Source organism: Dermacentor silvarum, chromosome 7 (genome assembly GCF_013339745.2).
Source record: "Dermacentor silvarum isolate Dsil-2018 chromosome 7, BIME_Dsil_1.4, whole genome shotgun sequence".
Taxonomy (NCBI): domain Eukaryota; kingdom Metazoa; phylum Arthropoda; class Arachnida; order Ixodida; family Ixodidae; genus Dermacentor; species Dermacentor silvarum.
Window position 1 is genome coordinate 161,377,989 of NC_051160.1, and position 25,979 is coordinate 161,403,967.

Here is a 25,979-nt window from a genome sequence, read left to right on the forward strand (position 1 = left end):
CGCATCTGCAGTAGTAGCACAGGTGGCTACACGTATACACCGACTCGATGGGCGCATTGTCGTTCGTTAAGCCTTGTCGGGCGATGACGTAGGTTCCGTGAAACGGAGTCTGCAGGAAATCTGGAGTAAAATGGCTTCTGCAATAAAAACAATATTTATCGGCAATAAAGTTTCACATGAACTTAAATAGTCTGCTGGAATGTACGATGAGCAAAACGAGAACAAGTGAAAGCGGGAGCCAGCGTTTCGACAAGTGGACTCGTCTTTTTCAAGGCAACATATGCTCTTCTCGGCACTGTATAGACGTTTTCACGAGGGCGCTTCCGACGGTCTGGCGTGGAGAGTATGTGTCAGTGTTTCCTGTTCGGTCTGGACTGTGAGCTTGCCTTGCGCTTGCATTGCGGAGTGGTAGCTTTCCTTCGATGTTTCCGTTTATTTTTGTCACGAATTACTTAAGCTCGTAAATAATGGCATATGTACTCATCAAAAGGCTGCAGGCCAGCACTGTGCAGTTTATGGGTGCACAAACAACCAGCGGAAAATAACGATTTTGGGGACTAAGTGTGTCCACAACACAGCACTCCGCGAAACCACTGCCGATGTGATATGTTCACGTTTCGCCGGTTTCCTGCATCACCTGAGGACTTGGCATTTCAGTCTAATGTGAACCAATGCACACATCAGTAAAATAACGCATTTTGGTAAACCTTTTTCGGCACATTTCCCAATAGGTTGCGAGAATTGTCAGCTCTTCGATGCAATATTTTCTCGTATGTAGTGGTAGAGGCTACATTTGTTATTCTTTCAAACACGACTTCATTCCACTGCCTAATACGGGGGCCACATGGCGCACGTTTGATCGTGATCGAGGCCGATATGGGTCGAATTTCTTGGTCGCGATTGGCTTCTTTGCTCAATCTGCGGAAGGGAGCCAATCGCGGTCGAACATTCTGATCCAGATCGGTCTCGATCGCTATCAAAATGGCCGTGTGACACCGGTATAACACAAATTGAAGCACTCTGCGAGAGAACTAGTCGGTAAATACACTTCGCAACGATCTGGAAAAATCGTGTCCTATGGAAGATGTATGCAGACCCTGTGTCCACCAAAACATTGTCTCTGCGTTCACACACACCCTGCGCGGCCCTGCCCATAAAGTTAATAACTTCAACAGTGTGGTGCTGCATCGACCTCACCCATCTTTGAGCGTTGTCTATGTGCTAGGGCAGCAAGAGAATGCAAAAACGAACGTGTCAACATCATCAGCGCGGCCTAGCGACAGTGCTAGAGTTCGGAAACCGTAATGCGCTAACTGTGCATGGCGTAGAAACACGCTAAATGAGCCCGCGCAAGTTAGAACGTAAAAAATGGTATTCGCATGGGTACGCGCGGACAATAGCATCATACTTTCAAGAATAACAGCAACGAAAAAAAATAAATTATTCGCACAGTCGATCAAGTGAAATACTTACGTGCGTGCAGTGACCGCTTCGCTGACCACTAAGTGCTTTTCACTCACGGTCAGTAGTGGTTTGCAGTCATACGCATATGTATTTATTCGACAATTGTCAAGACTCGACATTACTTTATTATGAACATTGCACAGAAACTAGAGAAAGAGCAGAGATGGCCCCTAACGCTGCAATATTATTGGCTTATTTCGCTTCAGAGATAGCGCACATGAACAATTCTTTCCGTACGCGATATCTTCAATACAAACTTCGCGCACGATCTACGTTAAGGTTCACCGTGAGCGAAGCTTGTTCCAAATTCAGACATTCGAAAGAAAAGCCATTCCAGGTAAACAAACGTAAAGAATAGGTAAACAAATATATCTTTATAACAAGTCTTGTTATAATCCCTATTGGGATTGACAGTATGTATAAATAAATAACTACTAAATACTAAAAATAAAAATCTAGCACCTGGCCTGTATCAGTTGCGCTGGCATCTGTGATCAGTGTCGCGCGTCGGTTCGCTGCAGGTACCGCGCTGCTCGATCGCCACGCTTATGCTTTGACATTTGGTTATAAGCACACTGCACCGCACCAGATCCAATAAATTTTGCATGATTGAGCTGTTCAGTTGCGTCGGAAGCGTATGGAGTAACCACCGCATATCTACCAACCACTGACACGCGTCGTCGGGCCGCCGGCGCCTGGTTCTAAGCATTGCCCGACAGCTACGTACGCGCCTGCTTTCGCTAAATGAGGCAACCCTCAACCGCGAAACCTAATAGTGATCAGATTCAATCGACGATACGGTCACATGTGTCCAGAAATAACAATGAAATATACCGCTGATTAGCACGCCAGGTCTCTACGAAGCAGACGCGGCTGCCGCCGCTACCGACGACGAAACACCACATCCACTGGCTGGGCTTGCTGTTGCCATGGCACACCACACTGAGTGCTCACGCGAGCACGTGAAACATGTAACAAGTCAAGCCGCACAAGACAAGCGAAACGGAAGAAAACAATCGAAATAATGCGCGGCGAAGATCACACAACCGAAGTGCGGCCGGCCTGCTCTCGCAAGGCGCACAGTCCAAAATGGTGGCATAACATGTTCTGACGCTAGACGTCCCCCGCGTCGGCAAATGGCGCTGCTCAAACGTCGGTTTGTGAAAAGGTCTATACATAGACAAGGTTCTTCTAAAGAGGAGAGAGGGTGGGGGGGGGGGGGGGGGCGAGGCAACGACCGACGGTGTACAAGCGGCGAGGGTGTAGAACTGAAAAGAAGGATGTGGAACGTGTGGTAGCGCCGTGAGTCAGCCGGTTGACGTGTCACTGTAGGTTCCTCCTTTGCTGGAATGTATTGGCACATTCCACCATCCGGTTTCAAGGGGTAATTCACTCATCGTCATTGTTGTCGTAATCCCCTTATTACCATCACACCACACAGTAGTCCCAACTGTGGCTTCCCGCACGCACTTAACTGCCGTAGGCTACGATGTTTTCGCTGGCAGAGACGCTTGTTGGAGGGGGCTGAACACTTGCTGCTTACGGCTTGTATTCTCATAGCGCATTGTCTTTGCGTACGTTGCAGTGGCGGCCGTTTTGGCGTTAATCAGATCATTCAAGGCTGAATGGCCCAAATGATACTTTCACAGACGAATAACGCTTGAACCTGAGATATAAGATTTATGCAAATTCAACCCACATTTTATATGAAGCGCAGCTTTCGTCAAGCCGTTTACTAAAAGCTACGAACAGTTCATGTCCTGCAACGCGTGTTGCAGCGTAGTTATTAAGTGACCGCCCTGCAAACCAGCAATTCGCGAAAGCTCCCATCACGCGAACCACGTGGTCCACGTGAGCACGGACTATATCTCTGGGATCGGCCCAGTTTATTATCACACTTCCTCCTTACTTACACAACCTTACTTGACAAGGAGTCGAGCGAGAAGAAGGGGAACCGAGGGGCCCGATTATCGTTAATCACAACCACATGAAGCCAATAGATAATGAAGCCCGGGAAGACAGAATTTTTCGCTTTAATAAAAGAATTGTGCATTTTATCTTTTTGTTACTGCACATATAGAAAGTAATCAATCTTATCGACAGTTTTTCTACGCGTCTCTGTTGGAATTCCTCTACCAGTAACATCATCATCATGAGCAGCAGCAGCAGCAGCAGCCTATACATATGTCCACTGCAGGACGATCGAAGGCCTCTCCCTGTGATCTCAAATGACAACTCAACTTATACTATTTGTCAAATCTGCCAATTTTTGGCAGATTGAGGAGTCTGAAAAAATAAAACTAGGACTGAAGGTGTTGTCCACTCCACACTATCCTCCTGTGCTTCTAGCACTTCTCCAACAAAAAAAAAACGAAAAATTTGCGCTTTGGTCGACTCGGCAACAAAATTTATAAATGACTGCAGCAGTGAAGACTCACTTGTTTCTCTCGGTTTGTCAATTATCCCATCCGACGTAAATGCTGTCTGAACGATGTCTCAAACAACTGTGGATGCTCATGAGTGCGTGTTATTCTGATAATTGTGTTCTATTAATATTTTTATTATTATTATTATTTTATTCGGCAAAACAGGTACAAGGTTTGCCCGCGAGGTAAGGCAAAAGGAGGGCTTAAATCTCCTGACTAGGCCTTACCTCGCTGGGGCAGCAGAGATAGCGGAATTTGCAAGTTACAAAAGCAGTTTGTAAAACAGACATTTCATAACTACATACAAAACAATCTTTGAAGCACACTGCGGAACACCATTTGCTAGTAAAATAACATACAAACGAGTTAATACATGACTAACATAAAAGTAACATTTAAAGAATTTAATTATTACATCACTATATTGTAATACCTTACCCTGTAAATATATCCATTCTATATATATTCTCCCCGTAACAATATCAAATGCAACTTTACTTTCCCCCCTGAGGGTTGCTGTTATCCACGCGCTTCGACAGCGTACGCGCAAATTATTACGAACAATTCTTCCCATCCTGTGGAGTTTTCCCACACAAGAGCACGCAGTCGGTTTCAAACAGACCTTCGACTGAAGCTTGACTAGCTCTTACATTTTGAACACCGCCTGTGCAAGTGCCCTTATTCCTTGCTGTACAATATTGTGCAAAACTCCCAATTACTGTACAGAATTCTACGGGAGCTGAACAAAGCATGTCGAGGCTCCAGCGCCAGTTGAACATGTATTTAATCACCTTGTTTGCACAGAAAAGCTGATCGAACGCAATAATCACGTATGAGGAGGCGTCTGCATGCTCCCCGACCTCAGAACCATCGTTTCGCGAGCCTAAATAATGCAATAAAGAATCACAGCATATCCACGGGGTGAATGATGATGAGTGGGCGAAGCTCCGGAGGGAATCATCAGATCTCCCGCTTAAGGGGACGCTAGCACAAACGCGTTAGAAACGTAGCAGTACTCTCTAGTAAGGGGGAGCGGCCACAGCGTCTTACGCAGCCATTTACACATGCCGGAACGTGCACCGCGTTTGCCGACGCCATCACATGACTGCTGAGAGAGTATACCCCCCGTATTCATAAACGCTCCTCGACTTGAACTTGACTTGCCACCGCCTTGGGCAGTGCGTTCGAAACGCGTTGAAGGTAAGGCGGAGAGGCCACAGCGTCTTACACCAGCTTCTTACACGTGCCGTAACGCGCTAGCACAAACGCGTTAGAAACGCGCTAGAAACGCGGCCTTTCGTTAATGTTGGGTATTTATTGCCATCGTGGTGCGTGTGTCTATGTGCGCTTCGTGGCGTAGTGCATTCTGCTTCTGGTCACTGACGCGTGCGGACGCAGGATGGTTGGCTCCCACGGAGCGGTTCTGGCGGCCCAAACGGGCCGCGGTAACAGGTTTTTTGCGTCTAGTGCTGATGATTATCAGGTTATTCTGCCAAATCTGCCATCCGGACGCATCGTCGCGAACACCGTTTTCATGCACGGCGATCCCAGAGCCCGGCCCTACCGTGTCGAAGACTACCGGGACACTTTGGAGAAACTTGGTGCGCTCCCCGACGTTTTGGCGTTGGGGGCGTATCAAATGAACCACGTGTGTGCTGTGACAATGACGAGTGCTGACGCTGTTCAGAAATTGCTCTGCGCCGTCGACGTGAAGGTAAAGGATCGCCCATGTTTGCTCATTGATCCAAATAACCGCGAGGTTCGCTTAAAGTTGCATTGGTTGCTGCACGGCGTGACCGACGAAGACGTACGTGTGGCCCTGTCACCCTACGGGAAAGTGTTGGAAGTGACGCGAGAGAAGTGGAGAGCGCAAGGCGTCACTGAAAAGGGCTCGACGACACGCTCAGTGGGACTAAAATTGCATACCGACGTCAAAGTAGATGACATCCCACATCAGCTCAAGATTGCCGGAGAGTTGACTCTCGTTGTTGTCCCGGGACGCGCTCCACTGTGTCTGCGCTGCAAGAGCACTGGACACATACGTCGCGACTGCAAGGTGCCGCGCTGCAATCGTTGTCGCCGCTTCGGCCACGATGACGCGGATTGCACGAGGACATATGCCAGCGTGACCGGACCTGTCCAGGCAAACGACGCATCGGATCACCTCATGGACGAGGCAGACTCGAAGGAAACAGCAGGAGTGAGCCAAACCTCGGCTACCCAAGATGGTTCGCAGAGCACTCAACAGGACGCCCGCCGTGAAGCACCAGGTAAGCCTGAAGCCGGGCTTCCACATGAAGCCGTAGAAGGGCGGAATGAAAAGGGTGATGCTAGTAGCACCGGCAACACTTCGTCCGGCGGAGCCATAGAGACCCCCTCCGAGCCAGAGCCGATGATCGGTATTGACAGTGACAGTGCCAGTGCGGCTGGGAAGCGGCCCCACGACGCCGATGAAAACGAGAAGGGATCTAGTGCTGGCGCAACGGGCGAGCCCCCTGCGAAAACGACTCCCGTGCGGCGTCCTCCCTTTCGGCCACGGCCGAGCACGTTGACGGAGCGCAAGACGGCGGAAACGCCGCCTTTGCCGCCGTGAGGACTGTACCGTGGCAGGGCATTCAGGAGCAAAACGCAGTTGTGAGGTAAGCGTCATGCCCCCGGGTTTTTCAACGCCTCACAATGATGCTAATGGATAAGTCGATTCGTGTGGCGACTTTAAACGTGCGTGGGCTTGCCTAACGCAGGAAACAGAATAAACTCTACCGACTAGTAAGCGACTTTGACCTGGACATTTTAGCTGTGCAGGAAACGAAAGTCGAGGGCGACGAGGAAACCCGGGGCATGGTGCGCCAATTCTTAGCGCGATACTGTGCTCTATAGTGAGCCATGCTGTGGGAACCTCTTCCGGCTGCGTGTTGGTCGTCCGACAGAGTCTTGGAGCCAGAATAGAAGCCGTTACGTCATGCCCGTCTGGTCGGCTTATTGTATGTGATTTTTTGTTTTCTTCGTTGGAGTGGCGTGTAATTTGTTTGTATGCGCCGACTGTTGCTGATGAAAGACGCAGATTTTTCGAACGGCTAAAACAGTATACCCGGTGTAATAGGCTTGTCATCATTACCGGCGACTTCAACTGCGTTCTTTCAGCCCGCGATAAAACTAGCCCTCGACCGTACAAGGACGCAAGCACCGTTGTCCTAAACGAGATATTAAGGGACGATGGCTTGGAGGACGTGGCTGAATGTCTTGGTGGTGGGAGGACTACACAGTACACTCACTTTCAGGCAGCCAGCCACGCTCGCCTAGATAGAGCATATGTAAGCCTTGATTTGATACCCTTTTGCAAGGAGTACCAAGTGAGCGCCATTTCATTTAGTGATCACTGCTTGGTTAGCTTTTTAGTAGCAAGCGCGAAAGAAAGAAAAAAGGGCTTCCAGTGGCAACTATAGAAATTTAATTCGAAATTACTAAGCGATGAAATGTTTATGGCGGACGTAATGAAGCGAGTTGAAGAAATGAAAGCTGTGAGTAACACGTCACACAGAGAAAAATGGGAGAACTTCAAGCAGGCGGTTAAAATGAAAGCAATAGAGCGCGCGAGTGCGACATGCAGAGAAAAAAGAATTGAAGAAAAACAGATGCGCAGGGGTGCTATGCAGGATGCGCCGAGTTTCTCGTTCGCACGAGTTTCACCCGAGTTTGCTCGATGGCAGTCAGTGAACGGAGATAGCAAGGAACGTGCAAGAACAGCAGGCAAAAAGAAATGTCAAGATAAAGCCGCGTATGACAACATGAGCGCACCCTGCGCGGCACAGTGATTCCGTGCTTCAAGCACAGAAGACTGCGCAGCAAAACGCGCCAGCGCCGCGTATTGTTATCAACGTATTATCACCATTTAGCAATACCGTGACTGTACCGCTGTCTATCTGCACACTTGCCGTGAGCCACTTGCCACGCCTTTCTAGGGCGCGTAAAGGGCGTGCCTCCTCTTTCGAGCATTATCTTTCTATCCTCCATCGAATGCGAACAAGGGCACATGCGGTGCATTGTTGCGCCTACACTTTCCCTCAATCGATTACGTTCAAGTACAACAAATAAAATAAGAAACACTTTATTTCTTGAAGTATCTGTTTTTCGTTTGGAATACCATAAATGTTTGATGACAAACAGAGATCAAGCGAATTATTAAATTTTGCACTTTTTTGCCGCGAGTGGTGACAGTGAGGCGAAAGATTACAAGCGGATACATTTTAGAGGGTCGCACGCACGAGGGAGTTCATACGGTGAGCAGTCGCCAGGGGCACTGCAGTGCTATCCTTGATAGGGTGCCTTGATGCCCGCGCGCATCGAGGCACTCTAATCCTTGATAAAGTCAGTCATGACAATGATCTTTCCATTCCTGACTATTAGGGGAATGGCAACGCAGCGCTACGGCATGGCTGTTCACCGCAGGTGCTTCACTGAGGCGCTTTACCTTCACTGAGGCGCTTTAGATATAGCTTTACCAACTGAAACGACGGGAGCAATGGTTGTCACTCCAAAATGGCTGTGCGGTATTCTAGGGTCCGTAGTGACGCAGCACAGTGAAAATGCGCCCGTTTATCTGCGAGCGGGAAGCCTCCGCGATGCATTGCAAAGAAAAGCGCGCTGCCCAGTGACACAATTCATCGCTTGTCATCGCTTGCCCAGTGAAGGTGCCTCCGTTCGCATGTATACGCAGTTTGAGTGTGTTGTTCTCTCCAATGTGCTTGCCGATTGCCTCTGCTGCTGAGCTAACAGCGATCGCAGATAGATATAGCAACGACAGCGCAGCAAGCGCATTTTGGCGGGTGATGGCTCCTGTGTGCAGTTAGGAAATGAAACTTCGAACGCAGGTAGGGTTTGCAACTATTTAGTGTGCCGTGCTTGTGATGAAGAAATGCCATCGCACTGGGTTTAAAAAAGCGAGCGTTTCTCGGCGCTGACCGTGTTTGCGACAATGCAGGTCCGATACACCACCGATGACAGAGCAGCCATCTCAAACAACAGCTGCGATACCTTTACGTTGGAAAACACTACGCACTGCTCAGCATCGTCATCCACCACGGCGCATCGACGCCTTGCAAGCAGCTACAGTGTCGTTCCAATAATTATTTGCTGTGCGCTACGTCGCTACAATGCAGACAATGAACCATGTTGTGGGGCCATCACAGCCTAAGAAGATAGATGCATGAGCCAGCGAAAGTCGCCGCTTTGTTTTTGATAGTGGTTCTCAGTTACAGTGCATCACCGATGACAGTGTGCTGTGCATATTTTCTGTCGGCGGTCAAGATTGTTGATGCCTCTCAGTTCCGCAACACGTCGCTGTTGCCGGAAAATAAGTTGGGCGTGGTCCAACCGTGGCGGGCGCGCGCACAAGAGTTACATGCATCGCGCGGGGCGTGACGTATGGTTTTGATTGACACGCGAACTCGGGCCAAACTCGTACATCGCGAAACCCCCCTCGAGTTGAACTCGGGAACATGGTGGCGGCAGCAGCAGCCTGTGTAATCGCATCCAGCGGCAGCAAGCGTCAATATGACCATCTGGACCCGTTCACCTACATGTCCGACGTAGAGTTTCAGCGTCATTTTTGCCTTTCCAAAACGTGAGTGCGCTGGCTGTGTGACGAGTTAGGCGAAGGCCGTCGTCTGCGGAGATAGGGTGGCGGGCAAATTATGCTTTCCCAGCGTAGACTGGTGTGACTAGGCTGCGGAGGAATAGTTCGTGCGATCGCTTCGGCTCTCTCCTGTTTCAAGCAAGCTAGTCCACCGCGCCCCAGCCCCAGGCCAGGTCCGGCGTCGTCATCGGAGTACTGGAGCACCTGCGAGCACCTGGGGTTCAACCCGGACCAACCAACCTGCGCAGGCGAGGTAGTCACATTATATTGGAAGACTCAGAATGGACGCCCGGCTGCCTTCCGGTGCAACAGGTGCCGAAATCAGTTTTGGCGGGTACATGGTACCGCTGCACGGCACGGGCAGAGAGGCGAAGGAAGTTACTGCGCCAACACGGACCGCCTCGGCCATCCGAACGGCCACCTCTCCAGGCGGCAAATGATTTGGCTCACGTACTGCGTGAGCAAAAGCGTAGACATATGGCTGTTGAAATAGACCGTAGACTTGTTTCCTCTATCGGAGCACGCCATCGCCGACTGGAGGAGCTACCCCCGTAAGGTCGCGAGGGACGAGCTGCTGGAGCGAGCTCCACTCGGTGGCCCCGGGAAGACAGCGCAAATTGACCAGTGCCTTCTTCGCGGCCTGCAAAAGTGCAATCGAGGCCACCTAATGACGGGCGACAACGTTCCGCCGAGCCGCCAAAATTACGGTGGTGTTAAAGATGGTGGCCCATGGGTCTTCGGCATGGTCTGCACGACCTGAGGGGTGCTGCTACTTTTCAAGGTCGACCGACGAAAGGCGGCGACGCTAAGCGCCATTATTGCAGCCAATATTCAACCGGGGACCATTATTCATAGTGACGAATTGGCCGCATACAACTGTATCCCAAATTCAGTGGATGCTAACGGGGCTATGCCTCAATCTGCATTGGGAGACAGTTAACCACAGCGTGCACTTTGTGGAAACCAACACGAGCGTTCACACGCAAAAAATAGAAAGTTTTTGTCAAAAAGTGAAGCGCCACCTCGTCAGCAGTGGGTACAGAGTAACTGCACTGATGATGGAGTCCCACCTGGGATGAATGTGGTGGCACTCAACGGCCACGTGCGCTGCAAAGACCCTTTCTTGCGTTTGTTAGAAGCGACGGATTGCTGGGGCTATATACCCAGTATAAAGACTCTTTCCTGCCGTTGTTAGAAGCTATCGCTCGGCGCTAGCCAGTATGAAGGTGCGTCACAATGTAAAAGAAAATAAACCAGAATTTTTTTTTCATCCTTGCATGAGTGTTTTCCGACATTCCTGAGTGCTTACACGAGCGCGCGGCAAACCACTTCTGCGCTAGCCGACGCTCCCTTCGTTTCGAAGCCTTACTTTAGCGCGAGCAACGAGCGATCTGTTGAAAGCCCAGTGTAAAAATCAGACGCACACCAATCTGTGCTCGGAAATGGGAGCGCAAGCACGTAGCGAGCCGCACCAATTAAATCCAGAGGAAAGAGAAAGAGCAACGAGCGATCTGTTCAAAGCCCAGTGCGAAAACCAAGCGCACACCAATCTGTGCTCGGAAATGCTAGCGCAAGCACGTAGCGCGAGCCGCGCCAATCCAATCCAGAGGAAGAAAGAGGAGGGAGAGCGTGCCCTCGTGGTATAACGCGAAACGATTAAACTACAAATTAGTCTAATACACATTCAGTGTACAATTTGTGAACTTTAAAACACCTATACCCTACGGTAATGTGACTAATATCATTGTACTAAATGCATTTATTTGGTAACTTGCTTGTGCCTCTATGCACTCGGTGGAACGACAAACAAGTGAAAGAATGCACGACCATGCACCGACCGTATGATCACGTGAGCCCCAGTTTGTCGACCGCCCATATGGCAACGCCTAAGGGATGATGGCCACCCAGAGTGAATCTAGATAAACCAATGAAACTGGAGGTGTGCCGACGGACAAACTTTGTCTTGTTACCATTAGTTCTTTCATCTTGGGGCGTCGACAGAGCTCGTGAAGATCCCGAGTTTCGCCAAACTCGGGGCATCCTGCATAGCACCCCAGGAGCCTGGAAAAATTGACCAGTGAGGAATGTAGGATGCCCGGCATGTTCATAGATGATATTCGCGCACTGAAGCATAAACTAGAACAGTTCGATATCGAAAGATACCGCGGTGCTCTGGTAAGGGCAAGGGCTGAAAGGCTGATAATGGGAGAAGCACCGTCAAAAAGAGCGTTGGGCTCAGAAAAGTGGCACGCGCGACGCAATCAGATAGCGGAAATTGAACACGGTGGGGAAGTCAGCGACGCAGCAGAAGATATTGAGCGCGCTTTCTTTGAGCACTACAGTGCTTTATTCGCAGACTGTTCAGTTGACATTGACCGTTTTAAGAAGGACTTTTTAACGTTGATGCCAAAACTAGACGACAACACGAAATAAATATTGGAGGATCCTATTTCACAAGAGGAAGTGAAAAGTGCTATTGAAAGTATGCATCCGGGGAAGTCCCCGGGCCCTGATGGTCTGACCTCAGCCTTCTATAAATTTTTGAAAGGAGCGATCTCGCCCGTATTAGCCGATGTATACAACGAGGCATTCGAGCTCAAAGTATTACTCCCGTCCTTTTCATCTTCACACACTGTTCTTATACCGAAATCAGAAGACCCCGTTGCATTGCGCAGAGTAACTTCTTACCGCCCAATATGCCTCACTAATGGTGATTATAAGATAATGATGAAAATTTTAGCCAAGAGGTTGCAGACAGTCATTACGGAGCTCGTGGGGCCTCATCAAACGTGTGGCATTAAAGGCCGGACTATCTTCTCTAATATACACGTAGCACGGAGTATTCTCGAATGTTGCAACGCAATGGGTGCACGAGTGGCAATGCTCCAAATTGATCTAGAGAAAACGTTCGACAGGGTGCCTCATGAAGTTCTTTTGTGTATTCTCGATCATGTGAATTTGGGTAAAATAATTAGAGAGGGGGTTGCCATGGCGTACCGGGACTGCTCAACGCGGCTAATTGTCAACAAGGCGGTGGGGGAGCGCATCCAAGTCAAGCGTTCGGTGCGTCAGGGCTGCCCTCTCTCGCCACTGTTGTTTTGTTTATATATAGAGTCGTTTTGTTTGAGTGTCATAGAGAATGACTGTGTCCGCGGGTTTAAATTGCATGAGGTTGAAGTACGGCAGTTGGCTTATGCGGACGATATTGCCGTGTTTTGCACAGATTCCGACAGTATAACACAGGCTGTCAGATGTGTTAAACGTTTCTGTGCTGTGAGTGGCAGCGCAGTAAACTGGGGCAAGTGCCTGGGATTCTGGCACGGAGACTGGCCGGAGGCCCCGGACACCTTTGCCAACATGAGTTTCGTAACGACTCCGGTTAAATACTTGGGAGCTCCCCTCCAGTGCTACAAAGACAGTGAATCGTACTGGAGGAGTGAAGTCGATAACCTGCGGGAAAAAGTAAACAAGTGGAATGGCTGGAATTGGTCTATGTTTTCCAGAGCTACAATTTGTAACATTTTTTAGTGAGCAAACTTTGGTATATCCTCCAAGTGTTGCACTGCTCAAGGGTAAACATTCAGAAAATTCACCGTGTGTTCGCTGTGTTCGTGTGGGCATTTTCTTTCTTCAGGGACGTAAAAAACCCGTTCCTATACACTGTATGTCAACTTCGCCTGGGGAGACACTTGCCCAACATGGTTGTCTCAACCGGCAGTTTGCCCGGTGGTGTTTATGGTTTTCTTCGTGAAGTTGTGGTTTCTTGTAGGTTTTTGTCAGCGCGGTTTTCACTAGAATACTTGAGTGAAGTCAATCGGAAAAAATTGTACAAGGACCTTTGTGATGTGGTTCTACCCGTGCCTCTATATCGATCCCTTTATGGTGCAGGCCATGGGCACAATGTTCTAAAGCGTGTTAAGGCAATGCTAATACCGTCAGGTGTTAAGACTTTCTTTTTTAAGTTACACACAGGCACGCTCACTGTCAAACCATGGATGGCTGAAAGGGGTTTTTTTGTTCCCTGGGGCACCCATTGTATAATATGCAGAAAGGAGGAGACAATTGAGCATGTATTCCTGGATTGTTGGGATGCTGTTTTTCTTTGGGATGTGCTCCAGCGCACAATAAAAAAAAATTCCCCCTCGATGCGTATGGCATTCGCTACTTGCCAATAGAAAGTGATGACGGCACCCCATTCAATATGGTAATGCTCATGGCCCTGCATAGCATTTGGAAATGCAGAATGGCAGTAAGGCACGCTGATCTCGACGCAAGAGCGGCTCGCCAGTATTTTAAAGAAAGCATAAGGGACTTTGTGGAAGAACAAAAGTTGCTAGAATGTATCCCAGAATGGTTGCCTCAGGGTGGAATTATTACTGACGATGAGACAATTTTAGCGTGTACGCGTCCGCACAAGTTGAGCGGTCGTATTTAACGAATATTGTGATTGTGATTCTGTTTTGTTATTCTCTGTGAATTTATATATTTCTGTGTGTGCCAAAGCCCGGCAATAAAGAAAAAAAAAGCTTCATGGCGTAGTGGTTAGCGCCGCGCGTTCGGAAGCGAGGGGTCCCTGGTTCGATTCCGCGCTATGGACACAACTTTCGGAATTTTTTTTAGGGGCGAAGCTCCCTATAGCGGCACCCGTTCGTCCCCGTCGTCGTAGTAGTAGTGTGTAACCAGTCTGAGAAAAATGAGAAAAAAAATTCCGAAGTTGTGTCCGTAGCGCGGAATCGAACCAGGGACCCCTCGCTTCCGAGCGCGCGGCGTTAGCCCACCACGCCACGAAGCGGACATGGACACACGCACCACAATGGCAATAAATACCCAACATTAACGAAAGGCCGCGTTTCTAGCGCGTTTCTAACGCGTTTGTGCTAGCGCGTTACGGCCCGTGTAAGAAGCTGGTGTAAGACGCTGTGGCCTCTCCGCCTTACCTTCAACGCGTTTCGAACGTGCTGCCCAAAGCGGTGGCAAGTCAAGTTCAAGTCAAGGAGCGTTTATGAATACGGGGGGTATACTCTCTCAGCAGTCATGTGGTGGCGTCGGCAAACGCGGTGCACGTTCCGGCATGTGTAAATGGCTGCGTAAGACGCTGTGGCCGCTCCCCCTTACTAGAGAGTACTACACGTTTCTAACGCGTTTGTGCTAGCGTCCCCTTAAGCGGGAGATCCGATGATTCCCTCCGGAGCTTCGCCCACTCATCATCATTCACCCCGTGGATATGCTGCGATTTTTTTTCATAAAACGCCGGAAGCGTTCTCCGGAAGCCGGAAGCTGGCTTCCGGAAGCGGAACCGGAACCGGAAGTGGAAACGGAAGCGGAACCGGAAGTGGAAACGGAAGCGGAAGTCGGCTTCCGGTTATACTATACGTATACATATATATGTATATATGGGTATACATATACGGACGCACAACGCCATCTATTGAGCAATTCATAAAACTTGACGTGGCTACCTACTACGACGGGGACGAACGGGTGCCGCTATAAGGAGCTTCGCCCTTAAAACGACGCAGGTGTATACTGCAATGAGTAAAAACAAATGAACCATGTACAATATCAACTTACCCGTTGTCACGTTGGCGAAGTTACTGCTTTACCGCATCGCATCACCATCACTTGGCTTACTGTTTGCGCCAACTAATCTTCATAATAATTTATTTACGTGATCCGACTTACAAAATTTGGGAACTAGGAATGAGGTGCATATTTTGTATATTTCAGTGTTTTTTGTTTTTGTTTTTACTCTCAGTACTTACACTAAAAACATCAAATTATTAATTTCATTTCTGTTCTTTCAAGTGCTTCTTCGACATCTTACATAAGAATTCTCAAGAATTTCATGAGCAGCTATTAGTGTTATACATATATTTTAAACACTAGTGATGAGGTTATAATATTATGCACCGCAGTGTACGTTGCGACTACTACAGCTTGAAATAAAGTGTTAGAACATAAAAGCAACAAAAATGAGCACATTTCTAGCGTTACCGAAAGCGCTAAGGCGCATGTTTGTTGCACTAAGTATGGTTGTTGGTGTTTTACTGCGTAATTTAGCGCGTTATAGAGAAGCTTACCAAGCACGGAAGCGTGCGTTAATGAAACTGTGTGCATAGTCTTTATAACACCAAGCCAAACAGACCTTTCGCTCGTGATAACTAGGTTTACAAGAACTAAACCTCAGCCAATTATTTTTTTAGTTAGATTAACATGACGTAATAAGTGTGCCGTTTTTCTGCCACGGCGCTCTCATGGCGCCGGCCTCGCACAATGAGCCAAGTGATGCTCTAACATTAATAAGGTTCTAAACTTGGTATACCTGGTTTCAAAACAAAACATTTGGCAACAACAGCTTGATTTGGGCGAGTTCGTTCATACTGAATAACGTAGTTACAGCGCAACAGTATTTTGGAAGAAAACGAAGAGACAGCAAAAAAGCTCCCTTTCAACTGACTTTATTAAGAAATTCCAGCCGCTTTTACACATGGGGAAGAACCAGGCCCATGCGCAACAACGTTCCGCCATCACGTGTAACAGCATGTAACAACGGCCAACGCGTTCCGCTAACACAGCGCAAACGTATACCAACACGTGTGTGATTATGCATGATAACAGTGTTGACCGAGGAATGAAAACTCTCTATCAAATAGGTGAAGTGAAGGTGTGCTAATGCATCGATTCGTGGCCTTCCTGATGGGAAAACTTCTAAAATTTCCCTTTATTTTTTGTTATTGCTTTTTTTTCAGAAACCTTGCCTTGTGGAATAATGGCAATTGCTTTTGCACTCCTTGCAATGCACAGCCATATGGCTGCCATCACCATTCCTTACGTTGTAGACATGCTGCCTGGCTCGATCGTTAAAGCATTGGCCTGTTTGTCCTATATATACCTTTCCACATTTCATCGGTATTTCGTAGACGACTTCAGATCGTCAATCAGTAAATCTGCTTTCGTGGCCAGTGTTGCACAATAGAATAGTCTTGTTTGTATTATTATGTAGGACACACACCTTAGAATGTTTACAAGGGGCGGAAAACGGCAAATTGATGTCATATCTGGTTGCTATTTTTTTTTCAAGTTATGAGAAAGCTTATGTACGCATGAAATGACATGCAATGGTCTTTGACCTTTTTTCTTTTTCTTTGTGACCAGTTTTTCTGCATTTCACTTTCTGAAGAAGGGTTTCACAAACGGCAACGATAACACTGCTAGGGTAGCCAGCAGCTTTCAGTTTTCCTATTGGGTTTTCTAAACTGATTTCGGCCTTGTGCTCACATGATTTGTTAAGGGCGGCCTGAATGCACGTGGTGGTAATGCCTCTTTTTATAGACTCGACGAACATGCATAAATGTAAGGATTGCAGAAATGCGTTTGTCTATAACAGATAAAAAGATATCACAGAGAAGTGGTGCGTAAAGATGAGAAGTAATGATGAACCTATACATATGCCGGTTCGTTGAAATAAATATTGCCCATCGTGGTGGACAGTAGTCGAACGGAGATAAAATTCTAAAAGCGGAATAAAATTGTAAGGCATGCATTTCTGCAAGCCTTACATGTATACATGTTCGTCGAGTCTATCGTTACGTCGATGATTATCTTGTGATTCTTGAGGAAGGGGGGCAGCTGTATTTTAGTGATAAGGTTGCCGACGTGCTAAACGTCTTCAAAGAGCGTTCCGGGGGCCTCAAATTCACATTTGAATTACGGAGAGACAAATGCATGCAGTATTTACACGTCAATTTTTCCTTTTCTTTTAATGGACATACTTTTTGTTGGTGCTATCAGCCTATGAGCGCTAAGAGTGTCCTCCCTTTTCATAGAGGCCATTCAAGGTTAATAAAAAGAGTCATAGCCACCACGTGCATTCAGGCCGCCCTTAACAAATCATGTGAGCACAAGGCCGAAATCAGTTTAGAAAACCCAATAGGAAAACTGAAAGCTGCTGGCTACCCTAGCAGTGTTATCGTTGCCGTTTGTGAAACCCTTCTTCAGAAAGTGAAATGCAGAAAAACTGGTCACAAAGAAAAAGAAAAAAGGTCAAAGACCATTGCATGTCATTTCATGCATACATAAGCTTTCTCATAACTTGAAAAAAAAATAGCAACCAGATATGACATCAATTTGCCGTTTTCCGCCCCTTGTAAACATTCTAAGGTGTGTGTCCTACATAATAATAAAAACAAAACTATTCTATTGTGCAACACTGCCCACGAAAGCAGATTTACTGATTGACGATCTGAAGTCGTCTACGAAATACCGATGAAATGTGGAAAGGTATATATAGGACAAACAGGCCAATGATTTAACGATCGAGCCAGGCAGCATGCCTACCACGTAAGGAATGGTGATGGCAGCCATATGGCTGTGCATTGCAAGGAGTGCTAATGCAATTGCCATTATTCCACAAGGCAAGGTTTCTGAAAAAAGCAATAACAAAAAAAGAAAGGGAAATTTTAGAAGCCTTTTTCATAAGGAAGGCCACGAATCGATGCATTAGTACACCTTCACTTCACCTATTTGATAGAGGGTTTTCATTCCTCGGTCAACACTGTTATCATGCATAATCACACACGTGTTGGTATACGTTTTCGCTGTGTTAGCGGAACGCGTTGGCCGTTGTTACATGCTGTTACACGTGATGGCGGAACGTTGTTGCGCATGGGCCTGGTTCTTCCCCAGTGTAAAAGCGGCTGGAATTTCTTAATAAAGTCAGTTGAAAGGGAGCTTTTTTGCTGTCTCTTCGTTTTCTTCCAAAAAACTGTTGCTCTCTAATTACGTTATTCAAAAAATTTGGCTAGTCGCGGTCGTCTTGCGCGCAACTTGAAGTCAGCCGGTAAGCTTTCCGGCGACCACAAGGGGTGCCCAGCAAGATGCAATTTTGTTGGCACAGCAGTAGGGGTGGTGAAGGGAGATGTTACGACGTCGAGATACGAGAACCGACTACTTCATTCTCCACTGCTGACGCTCCGCTCGCGCTGCATCGGCACGCAGTAATGCTGCGCACAACTGCACAGCCACTGCGAGCTCTTTGTAGTCTCCTAAGGGCCGCGCGGGAGTCCGTAAATATGGCACTCTTGAATGTGGTTAACTTCTCTTTCATGTAATTCAGAGCAACATCGATAGCTGACATTGCTCCGCAACTGTTGATGAGGCTGGATGTGATATGTGAAATGTACGTCGTATTTGAGTCGAAGGGCACAATAAAGCTGCCGAGGCGCCTTGATCATCGCTGTGTGCAGAGGCATCGGTGAATACTTGAAAATAATCTGGAAATAATTCAAACGTGTGCGACTGAGCCATTTAGAATATCACCAAAACATGCAGTTCGCACTTTTCGAACAAGCAGATGAAAGTATACGCATGTTATCGAAAACTGCTATTTTAACTATGATATCATGACTATTGTATTTTGAAACGTGCGAATTGTGTTAATTATGCAGTTAAATCAAACCGTTGCTTTGAATTGTTCTGTGTGAGCTTGTATCCATTGCTACCTGTGTAAGCAGGGTGTGGCTTTCATTCCATTTCTATGTTTTTCTTTGCTTCTTTCTGAAGAGAAGGCAGGCGTTGTGCCTCTTCCGGTGGCAGTTTGCCAGCCTGCTCCTTGCCTTCCCTTTCTTCCTTTGCAAGTGTGTATATGTTTTTATGAACATTACTAATAAAAAACTTGTGCATTCCTTTGCGTACACCCTTCGATCACATCCCCTAATAGAGGTTAATGAATATAAATACCTTGGTGTTACCATAACAAACAGCTTAAGCTGGAACAATCATATTCCGAATGTCTGCTCGTCCTCCTACCGAAAACTTGGGCTTCTCCGCCATAAACTAAGAAACTCTCCTTCCAGGGTAAAACATTTAGCATACTATAGTCTCATCAGACCAAAACTAGAGTATGCTTGTTCAGTTTGGGACCCCTACACTAAACAGAATATTGAGGCACTGGAATCAATCCAACGGAAAGCCGTACGCTTCATTTTTTCCAAATACCGTACTACCGACTCTCCCTCCGCTTTAATGAAAGAACATGCCATTCCACCACTTCAAGCACGAAGGAAAATCCAAAGACTAAAATTTATATTTTTACTAAAGAACAATAAACTTTCTATGAGTCCTCATCCGTATCCTATGCCCCTCACTACCCGTCATACAAGGTATCATCATGATCAGTCCCTAACTCCATACCACGCCAGAATAAACGCCTTTAAGTATTCTTTCTATCCACGCACAATTGAAGAATGGAACAGGCTGCCTTCTGATGCGATTATGTCCATCGGCTCTATTGACAAATTGATTGTTTCTTATTCATAGTCATGTTTTGCATTTGTATAAGTTTTCTCCTGTTACTGCTCTAACATGCCCCACTGTAAATAAGTGCTCATGTTTTTTTTTTTTTTTTTTTTTTTTGCTGTCATTGCGATGCAATTCTCATTGTGCAGTATTGTATTCTTATGCCCCTCCTGCTTGGGCCCACTAAAGGGCCTGCAGTATTTGGTAAATATATATATATATATATATATATATATATATATATATATATATATATATATATATATATATATTACAGCAAATAATAACCCTTACAACAATAATTTGCTTGCTTCTTCGGAACAGACACACGTTGGTGACAGACGTTCCTGACCTGGCATAACTCTTGTCCCGAAATTTTTCAGGCCAGAGGTTCGCCCTCGCTGAAGAAAAGATTGTGGTCGCCAACATCCTGCGCCGCTTCATCGTTGAATCGCTCGATCAGCGCGATCAAGTGGCGCTCGTGCCCGAAATGGTGCTTCGACCTCGCAACGGACTCAGAATCAAGTTTACACCACGGTGATTGCAGCTCGGACATTGTTCTACAGACCATCAGCAAACCTTCTTGCAGCTGTCATTCATACCTGATGTAACTGCTTTTCTTATAAATATATTAAATATATTGTGCAATGTCCCCTTTTTCAATGAAATCACTTTTGTCGTGCAAGAACAAACCACAATTCTATTTTTCGAGTCAGTCATTATCGTTAACCTCTTCACGCCTCTTACAGGACAAAGACCTGTCCCAATGATTTCTAGATAACACTATCTTCTATTAATCTAATCGGCCCTATGCCTGCAAGTTTCTTGATATAGCCTTTGACGCCCTCGGCTGCGCTTCACTTTCCTAACTCCACTCATTTGCGGCCGAATACTCAATGCTAACAGTGGCTGTTTACCTTCTGTGTGTGCCAGCAACCTCACTGCCTTTATTATTTACTGTTAACAGGTGCAAATGCCTACTGTGTACTCTTGCTTGTTTGCTTTGGGGACAGAATTGTGCACATAGGTATAGTGTGCGCATAAGATGTTTTCTTGCGCGGAACAGACCAATCCCACCTCAGTCGTCCGTATGGTTCCGCTTAACGACACTGTCTGGTTTCTGGAGACCAGGAGGCTGTCTGCTTGTAGCTGTTTGTAGTGGTATTGGTTTATTCGGAGAACGCACACTTTCCATAATCCTGGGCTGCGTAAGCACTGCAATGCTTGAGTGCAGCGCAGTCAGTCAGTTATCACAGCATTTCAATTTCAAAGAAAACTCAATAAAAATGGCACCAATAAAAAGTATCGCAGGCAAGAGGTTGTCAATGCTAGAAATTTTTACAATAACCTATACAGCGTTGCTTAGCTTGTTTGAAGTACAAAACGCAAAAGATCTGGTTTGAACAAATGCAATTTGAATACAAAACTATAGTACGACAGTTCATTGGTATTATGATGTACAAGGACGTTTGCATGCTTGCCGCTCGTACATCAATACGGATCATCAAGAAATTGCTAGGAACATGTTCTTGAGGGCTAGCTTAGACTTCTTTAATGATGTCATATTGAAAAGATCCACGAGTAGGTTATTAACAAGTGTTGATACATAGTGTAACCTGCTTCTTTTTCCGTATTTAGTGTATATTCAGGGTACTGAAAAACTTTGTGTTGCGTCCGTTGAACTTGTTTCACGTTTTCAAACCTTCGGTCAGAATAATTACGTGTATACATATCACATGTGGCAGGCCGCCAATAAAAACTGAACCTGGCAACGCTTGACGCGCACCCTCTCGAGTGAGGCTAGCTTAGCAGGACTATTTGAAGAATTATCAGGCATTGCCTGGGATATTATTGGCCTTAGGGAGGTTAGAAGAACTGGTGAGGCTTACACAGTTCTGACTAACGGCCACGTCCTCTGCTACAGAGGTATTCCAGATAAGAGAGAATCCGGGGTAGGATTTCTAGTCCATAACAACGTAGCGGGCAACATTGATGAATTCTACAGCCTTAATGAGAGAGTAGCAGTCGTCGTAATAAAGCTGAATAGGAGGTACAAAATGAAGGTAGTACAAGCCTACGCCCCAACCTCTAGTCACGATGATGAATAAATAGAACAATTTTATGAAGATGTTGAATTAGCAATGAAAAAGGTGGAAACTCAGTATACTGTAGTCATGGGCGACTTCAATGCAAAAGTGGGGGAAAAGCAGGTTGGTGAGTAAGCAATTGGCAACTACGGCATCGATTCTAGGAATGCAAGAGGAGAGATGTTGGTAGAATTCACGGAAAGGAATAGGCTCCGAATAATGAATACCTTCAGGAAGCGCAGCAACAGGAAGTCGACCTGGAAAAGCCCTAACGGAGAAACAAGGACTGAAATAGATTTCATACTCTCTGCCGATCCAAGCATAGTGCAGTATGTAGAGGTAAGGTAAAGTGCACTGACAATATATTAGTGAGGTCTAGGATTTCTCTCAATTTGCAGAGAGAAAGAGTGAAATTAGTCAACAGGAAACAGCCAACCTAGAGGCAGTAAGGGTAAAAGCAGACCAATTCAGGGTGGTGCTCGCAAACAAATGTGCAGCTTTAAAACAGGAAGGTAAAGACAGCGTAATGAATGGAGCCGTACCTAGGTTGATCTCAGAAGCAGCAATTGAAGTGGGAGGTAAGGCACCAAGGCAACCAGTAGGTAAGCTCTCCCAACAAACAAAGGACCTAATAAAGAAACAACAAAACATAAACATGTCCAACTCAAGAGATCAGATGGAATTCGCTGAACTGTCAAAACTGATCAACAAGAAGAAAGTAATGGATATTCGAAATTATAGCCATTGAGGAAGCCGCATAATATGGACGCAACATTAAATCAGTAAGAAGAAAGCTTGGCATAGGACAAGGCAAGATGTATGCACTGAAAGATAAGCATGGTAATATCATCAGCAATTTCGATGACATAGTAAAAGCAGCGGAAGAATTTTATACTGACCTGTACAGTGCCCAAAACAGCCAAGCTACTTTCATTCGAAATAGTGGCGAACCGCATACAGAGGCTCCTTCTATAACTACCAATGAAGTTAGAAGGGCCTTGGAAGACATGACCAGGGGAAAAACTGCTGGAGAAGATGGAATAACAGTAGATTTAATCAAAGATGGAGGCGATATCATGCTTGAAAAGCTTGTGGCCCTTTATACGCAATGCCTCACAACTTCAAGTGTACCAGAGAGCTGGAAGAACGCCAACATTATACTAATCCGTAAGAAGGGAGACGTTAAAGAATTGAAGTATTATAGACCCATTAGCTTGCTTTCAGTAATGTATAAAATATTCACCAAGATAAATTGCAAAAGCATCAGGGCAACACTTGACTTCATCCAACCAAGAGAACAGGCTGGCTTCAGGAAGGAATATTCTACGATGGATCATATCCATGTCATCAATGAGGTAATCGAGAAATCTGCGGAGTACAATCAACCTCTCTATATGGCTTTCATCGAATATGAAAAGGCATTTGATTCAGTAGAGATACCAGCAGTCGTAGAGGCATTGCGTGATGAAGGAGTACAGGAGGCATACGTGAATATCTTAGCAAACATCTACAAGGATTCCACAGCTACCTTGGTTCTCCACAAGAAAAGTAGAAAATTACCTATCAAGAAATGGGTCAGGCAAGGAGACAAATCTCTCCAATGCTATTCACTGCATGATTGAAGTATTCAAGCTCTTAGACTGGGAAGGCTTAGGAGTGAGGATCAACGGCGAATATCTCAGCAACCTTCGGTTTGCAGATGACATTGTCCTATTCAGCAATTAAAGGAAAACTGAGACATCCACCCAAATGTAGCAATTTGCTACAATGGAAACCCAACCGGGTTCCTCGAAAGAAAGCCTCGCAGTTGAAGAAAAATTCGTCCTGGTCCGGGACTCGAACCCGGGACCACCGCCTTTCCGGGGCAGCCGCTCTACCATCTGAGCTAACCAGGCGGCTAGCAGATGGCAGGGCGAAGTCGAATTTGTCGACAACTCGAAGCAAATGCAAGTGTATGATGTAATAGTTCAGCGGAAATCCGCTAGGTGGAGATAAGTAATTAAAGGAAAACTGAGACATCCACCCAAATGTAGCAATTTGCTACAATGGAAACCCAACCGGAGTATTTGACTTCGCCCTGCCATCTGCTAGCCGCCTGGTTAGCTCAGATGGTAGAGCGGCTGCTCCGGAAAGGCGGTGGTCCCGGGTTCGAGTCCCGGACCAGGACGAATTTTTAGGGACGAAGCTCCTTAGGGCGTGGGTCTGTCCTTCCTCCGTATGTAGCCACCTGTAGTTTTATGAAGTGTTCACTAGATGGCGTAAGTCCGCAGCTCTAGTTGGCATGGAGACCGCTATGTATGTATGTATGCGCATATATATATATATATATATATATATATATATGGTATAACCGGAAGCCGACTTCCGGTTCCGCTTCTGGAAGCCAGCTTCCGGCTTCCGGAGAACGCTTCCGGCGTTTTTCTTTCTCGTCCGTAGCTAGGTGCGCTGCGGTGCATAAGGGCGTTCGTTCCCGACGCGCGCTCTTTCTTTCTCGTCCGTAGCTAGGGGCGCTGTATTGCACAAGGACGTTCGTTCCCGACGCGCGCTCTCTTTATCTCTCGTCCGTAGCTGTGGTTTACCCGAATGATCTCCCGGTGCTTCGCCCACTCATCATCATTCACTTCGTAGATATGCTGTGATTTTTAGGGGCGAAGCTCCTTAGGGTGTGGGTCTGTCCCTCCTCTGTAGTATGTAGTAGTAGTAGTAGTCGTAGTAGTAGTAGGTAGCCACGTCTACTTTTATGAAAAAAAATTCCGAAAGTTGTGTCCGTTGCGCGGAATCGAACCAGGGACCCCTCGCTTCCGAACGCGTGGCGCTAACCACTACACCACGAAGCCCACATGGACACACGCACCACGATGACAATAAATAGCCAACATTAACGAAAGACTGCGCGTTTCTAACGCATTTGTGCTAGCGCGTTACGGCCCGTGTAAGAAGCTGGTGTAAGACGCTGTGACCTCTCCGCCTTACCTCCGTATTCATAAACGCTCCTCGACTTGAACTTGACTTGCCACCGCCTTGGGCAGCGCGTTTGAAACGCGTTGAAGGCGGTGGCAAGTCAAGTTCAAGTCGAGGAGCGTTTATGAATACGGGGGTTATATTCTCTCAGCAGTCATGTGATGGCGTCGGCAAACGCGGTGCACGTTCCGGCATGTGTAAACGGCTGCGTAAGACGCTGTGGCCTCTCCCCCTTACTAGAGCGTACTGCACGTTTCTAACGCGTTTGTGCTAGCGTCCCCTTAAGCGGGAGATGGTGCAATTATAATGAAGGGCGGTGTTATAAAATAGGAATGACGTCACATATGGCGCGTGTCATTGGTGGAAGTTAATCGTTCGATTTAGTGCGGCGAGACTGGGCGAATTACACGGAAGATTCACGGTTTACCGATGATTCCCTCCGGAGCTTCGCCCACTCATCATCATTCACCCCGTGGATATGCGGTGTTTTTTTTCTTCAACTGCGAGGCTTTCTTTCGAGGAACCCGGTTGGGTTTCCATTGTAGCAAATTGCTACATTTGGGTGGATGTCTCAGTTTTCCTTTAATTACTTATCTCCACCTAGCGGATTTCCGCTGAACTATTACGTCATACACTTGCATTTGCTTCGAGTTGTCGACAAATTCGACTTCGCCCTGCCATCTGCTAGCCGCCTGGTTAGCTCAGATGGTAGAGCGGCTGCCCCGAAATGGCGGTGGTCCCGGGTTCGAGTCCCGGACCAGGACGAATTTTTCTTCAACTGCGAGGCTTTCTTTCGAGGAACCCGGTTGGGTTTCCATTGTAGCAAATTGCTACATTTGGGTGGATGTCTCCGTTTTCCTTTAATTACTTATCTCCACCTAGCGGATTTCCGCTGAACTATTACGTCATCCTATTCAGCAACAATGGAGACGAATTACAGCAAATGATTGAGGACCTTAATCGAGAAAGTGTGAGAATCGGGTTGAAGATGAATATGCAGAAGACAAAGATAATGTTAAATAGCCTGGCAAGGGAACAAGAATTCAGGATCGCCAGTCAGCCTCTAGAGTCTGTAAAGGAATACGTTTATCTATGTCAATTACTCACAGGGGA

The 25,979-nt window shown here is 46.8% G+C and overlaps 1 protein-coding gene and 1 non-coding gene across 2 annotated transcripts in view; both read left to right on the plus strand.

The window, feature by feature from the left end:
• LOC119458628 (cytochrome P450 4c3) overlaps window positions 1–20,461 on the plus strand; it is a 136,555-nt gene extending 116,094 nt beyond the window's left edge. Inside the window, exon 12 of the mRNA XM_037720474.2 lies at window positions 20,202–20,461. Within this exon, the coding sequence (XP_037576402.1) occupies window positions 20,202–20,359 (158 nt within the window). The 3' untranslated portion in view covers window positions 20,360–20,461. The remainder of the gene's footprint in view (window positions 1–20,201) is intronic.
• Window positions 20,462–25,556: 5,095 nt separating this feature from the next.
• On the plus strand, window positions 25,557–25,631 carry Trnaf-gaa (transfer RNA phenylalanine (anticodon GAA)). Its single transcript has one exon. It is a non-coding gene; the product is annotated as a tRNA-Phe (tRNA).
• Window positions 25,632–25,979: the final 348 nt, after the last annotated feature.